The sequence below is a fragment of the Octopus bimaculoides genome, chromosome 10 (assembly GCF_001194135.2).
Source record: "Octopus bimaculoides isolate UCB-OBI-ISO-001 chromosome 10, ASM119413v2, whole genome shotgun sequence".
Taxonomy (NCBI): Eukaryota; Metazoa; Mollusca; class Cephalopoda; order Octopoda; family Octopodidae; genus Octopus; species Octopus bimaculoides.
The window spans coordinates 67,870,153-67,875,301 of record NC_068990.1 but is presented as its reverse complement, the minus strand read 5'-3'; the positions used below and the strand labels follow the sequence as shown (position 1 = coordinate 67,875,301).

General features: G+C 30.2%; 1 protein-coding gene across 1 annotated transcript in view; it reads left to right on the top strand.

The window, feature by feature from the left end:
* Window positions 1-5,149, top strand: part of LOC106883993 (protein lev-9-like) — a 1,203,458-nt gene that overhangs the window by 344,794 nt on the left and 853,515 nt on the right. The window contains exon 3 of the mRNA XM_052971268.1: window positions 4,035-4,046. Within this exon, the coding sequence (XP_052827228.1) occupies window positions 4,035-4,046 (12 nt within the window). The remainder of the gene's footprint in view (window positions 1-4,034; window positions 4,047-5,149) is intronic.

Genomic DNA, 5,149 nt, shown 5'->3' with positions numbered 1-5,149 from the left:
ATATATATATATATATATATATATAATCACATAACTGCATGTAATTTTTTCCAAATAACATTAAGTTTAGATTTTGATGCAAAATTTTTTCATCTTTGTTTTTGTAAAACACAATTTAATTGTTTGAGTGTTAGTGGATTAATTTTAAAGTTGGACACCTAACCACCAACTAAACAGTTGCCTCTGTTGTAGGCGTAACACCTTATTTTTAAATGTTTAATACAAGACAGGGTGGTTAGTTTTAGCTGATTAGTTAGAATGTGTCTTCTACCATAGCATGATTACAACATAGTGTATTGTCATACATAGCAGTTTTATCAGGCAGCATATCATGATCTTGTTATTAGAGATACTCGACCAGTTACAGCTGGTATTGAAGTTATAAAATCTGCAATGGATACATTTCGATTGTTAAACTAAATCTAACTCCATTTCATTTCGTCAATGTATCAGTCACTCATTGATCATATCCCTGCCCATCACAATCAAAGTGGAGATGGCTGACCACAAGTGCAAACCCCTTGAGCCAGTGTGGTTGTTTCAACCCACACCATCGTTCAAGGTAACACTCTTTCTATTTTGTCAACTGGGACCATAGTTCAGTCTGGATTACAGGAAAGTGAGTGGAATGCAATAATTTTGTAGATTTCTACATGAACAAAAATCTTATACAAGCAAATTTGATACAGCTGTTGAAATAAACAAATAAATTAAATGAGGAGGAAGTAATAGAAGAGAGACAGCAGAGTGAAGAGGATGACTAGACAGTGGGGAAGATTGAATATGGGTAGGCCTGCTGACATTCGTTGTTACATGAGTGACTTGTTGGCAACTTTCCTGATAAATAGTCTCTATGATTTCAATGATTCTCAAAGTTGGTACCCTAACATGTCTTGTAGTGTAAATTGTGACATTACCTGTAACCGATATCAACTAGATTGTGCCCTACTAGCTGAACTGTTCAATGACTACAATGTATACTGTGATTTCTTCAAATCAATTTTTTATGTACAGGGGATGGATCATTTTAACTGATTTGTGCTGAAATAGGATGATTATCTTGTTTGAAACTATGCTGTCATCTTCCAAGTGTATGTGTGCTTGCTTGCACACACGCATGCATGCACACACACACACACACACACACACACACACACACACACACACACTCTCTTTCAATTATTATTTATGTTATTGTTTTTGCATGCCTCATTGGGTGAAATTATGATTTATGATTATAGTTAGAGAATTATGCAAATTAGAATTGCATCAAAGAGAATCAATGATTCAGTTTTGATACTGTGTTTTGAATGGTGTTATTTTTTTTTTTTTACTGTACTAACCATCTTCTAAATAGTTTTAGTACCCTCCTCCATAACTATGTCCTGCCTTCCAGCATCACTAATTTGCTATATCTGATAGTACCTAATAGTATTATCCTAGCTATTGAGGAAGAAATGTAGTTTCTTTTGGTTAAAATAACAGCTTTTTCGGCAGTAAAATCATGTTTATGTCTCTGATTTTCTGTGCTGTGTATGTTATTGTTTTAATTTTCTCAAGGAGACTATCTTTAAGTGTTGTGTTAGTAGAAAATGATATTTGTTCATTGCCTAAAGCAGAGAGAAGGCATGATAGACAATGGGAGATGAAGGTCGTAGATAAGGAGGAAATGGTGTATAACATTGATAAAAAGTTTGAAGCATTTGAGATTTATAGAATACAAGAGTGCATGGGAATAAAGAGATCTTTAAGAATATGTTCGTAAAATGAATATTACATGAAGTATTTACAAATGATAGAGAGAGAGAGGTGCAATATTAGTGGTATGAAGCAAGAGGTTGTTTAATGAGAAGTGGAGATGCAGCTTACAAGTTAAAGTGCAAAATTTAATATATAGGGGTGCAGAGAGAAGACAAATAATAAAAATAGGCTTCGGATTGGAATTTTTTAAATACATGAGGTTAGGAGACTTCAAATTGTTGTGATGAAAAAAAGATGATTAAAAATAAAATGCTAAAATAAATGAATCCAAGAAGCATTGGTTAAGTCATCCATCAGATGTAAGTGCTGGGTCATGTTAGTGTATGTTTAAAAGATGGATTATGCCCTGTGAGTGCTATGAGCTGGTAGTTGAAGGTATACATGAATGGAGGCTTATGTTAGCACAATCATTAAATTAGTTTTCCAGCTGAGATGGTGCATGCTGAAGCTACATGGATAAACACTGTATTAGAGGATTATCTAATCCCAAGAGGAGTTACAGATGGTGAATCAAAATTACTTATACACATTCATGCATGTGTTTATTATTATGTGTATCTGAATCAGCAAGCTATTTCTATAGAGAGTGTATATTTGAATTTTTGTGTGTGTCTGTGCAGGAAGAAAAGAAGGTATAAGTCAGATAAGTGGGAGTTCACAAATATTTATTTCATGACAAAAGCCCCTTTGCACCTACTACAAATACCTTTGCTTTGTTATGCTGTTTATTTGGTTTGCTTTTATGTTGAAAAAAAATTACTTGAAGTGTGGCAGAGAGTGTGATTTTCAGAAAAATTCCTTTTCAGTGTGTTTTGTTTGTAAATTCTCATATATTAAACCTATATACTAACTAATATATTCTCTATTGAACCAACATTGTTTCAATGAATATATAAAATAAGACTGTATATAAACAAAAAGTATAAAACACTAGAATATTGTGAAAGCTTAGTTTGACTGTTATTACCACCTCATATTTTCTTATTTAAACTCTACTTTCTAAATCCTTGCTTAATAAATTGTAAAATATTTTTAATTATCTCAGGGAATTACAAGCAGATTAGTTTATAATCTGATGTATTTATACTGAAATCAAATATAAAGTCAGTTTATCTAGGTAGCATATGTCACCTGCAAGATGTTTTACTCATGGTAAAATGCAATGTTTTTTAGTGTTATACATATTGGCTTATAAGTTCAGAACAGTTACTGTAAATCACTGAGAACAATTGGTAGTCTGCTTAAGCAATAACTAAGAGATATCGGTTCAATTCTTGCCAGACTGTCACTTTTTCTTATTCTCGCTTGTATGTACATTCTTTGATAAAGTGTGTATATATTTATATATATTACTGTTAAGAAAAGTTGGTCAAGTATTTCTCTGCCGCATTACATTATGGTGACATTTTCTATGCTTCAGCAGAGGATCTTTTGATTAATACTGTATCATTTAAAGTAGGGTTTCTATCTTAAAAAGAAACTCTTGTGTACAAACTTTGATCCCTTTTCAATATGTGCATTTTGAAGTTCACAGAGATCAATAGACATTTCTCATAAATATTTGAAATTTTATGTAAATTTTCAATAAATTATATGAAATTCTTGGAATATTACTTGCAAGTGTAGTGATAAGGTATTATGATTTTACTGAGTTGAGTTTACAGTCACATTTTCATTGTTAGAAAAAAACTTATCGCTAACCTTCAGAAATAAATATACATCTTTACAACAACGATTTCTCTAACACTCACAAAGTAACTAATTAATCTTTATTTGATAACATAATTGTAAAAACAATCCTCAAGAAGCAGAAAAGTTAAATGTTTGAGCCAATCTATTAGTTACATTGCTTGGAACATATGAAATGTTAGAAATTTTATTTAGTGTGAGATTTATGTCAAAACATGAAATTTTTCAAGTATAAATTCTATGAAATATTAAAGTTGCGTAAAATTTCATAAAATATGAACAAGTATTTGGAATTTGAAATTTTTAAACTAAATATATATATATATATATTTGCTAAATGTAAGAAATTTTTCAGAATATGTAAGGTTTCCAAAACCATAAGATAAGATGAAAATATTTGAGTTTATATACAAAATTTTGCCATGAGACATTAAAACTAATTTTTGAATTTTGTAGTTCCAAATTTAAGCTGTTTGATGATGTTTTTTGTTTTTTGTTTTTTTCTCCACTTTTAACTTTTGTTATTTGTTGGCTTGTTTGTTTGAAGTTACTTATAATTCTGTGAAACTTCCCTTAATTTGCAGAACCTAAAAGCCGTAAGTATGCAATTCTACTAGCTTTTACTAACTCATCATCTACACAACCATCCTGCACCTTTTCTATCGTTATCAACATTTCTTTTTTCATTAGTTCTTAACACACTGCATAATCATTGCTTTGTTAATGCTTAAAAAGACACTCATCACAAACTTTCACACACTTAAAGTTAATAAAGAAATATTTATTATGACTACAACAACAGATAGTATCATTAATACTCCAGACTTGACCAACTTTTTTTGGCAAATATGTGTGCTTTTTTCCTTCTATTTACTCTCTAAAAAAAATGTATAATTTAAAAATAAATTAGTTTTTCTTCTAGAATTTTTGATTAAGGTAGCATGTTCAGTTACAATAATGTTTACATTAATGCATGAATGTTATGCAGAATGCTTTTACCTTTCTTGTTTTTTTACCAATATTATTGTTGCTGTTGCTGTGATTCTATCCATTCTCAAATAAAATCCCTGACTGTCTCAAGCTCTGTGGGACTACTTATTACTACATCACAAACTTTTGTCTTTGTCACCTTGCTTTTTCACCCAAAGATATACTTAAAACAAAAAATATATTTTCTATCCTGAATTGTTGCCTGGTGTTTTCAACTTATGTTTCATTTATATAGCATAGAAACTCATGGTGTGTCCTGGAGACCAGTTATTGTGAGGGAAATAATCATTTCTAAATAAGTCCTCACATGATTAGTAATTTTAATTTTAAATCAAACACAAAGAAAGAAGATGGACAGAATATACATAATTGACTCCTTCTTCTTTACACATTTATATACCTTAAACTTTCTAGTGGTGGATAATCATGAATTGCACCATTTTATTCTTATTAGAAATTATCAGCATGACATGATGTAAGGCAAATGAATTTAACTAAATTAAACATCTTATGAAACAGAGAAAAATTTACAAGTAAAAACGGATAGAAAGAAACAAAGCAATGAAGCTGTCATCAGTTATTCTGCAGCCATCAATCAGTTTATAACAACCTAAAATTAGAGTTTTATAGTTCCTTTGAAATGTTAATAGCTTTTGTGTTTTATTGTTTACAATAAATATATCTATATATATATCTATATATATATATA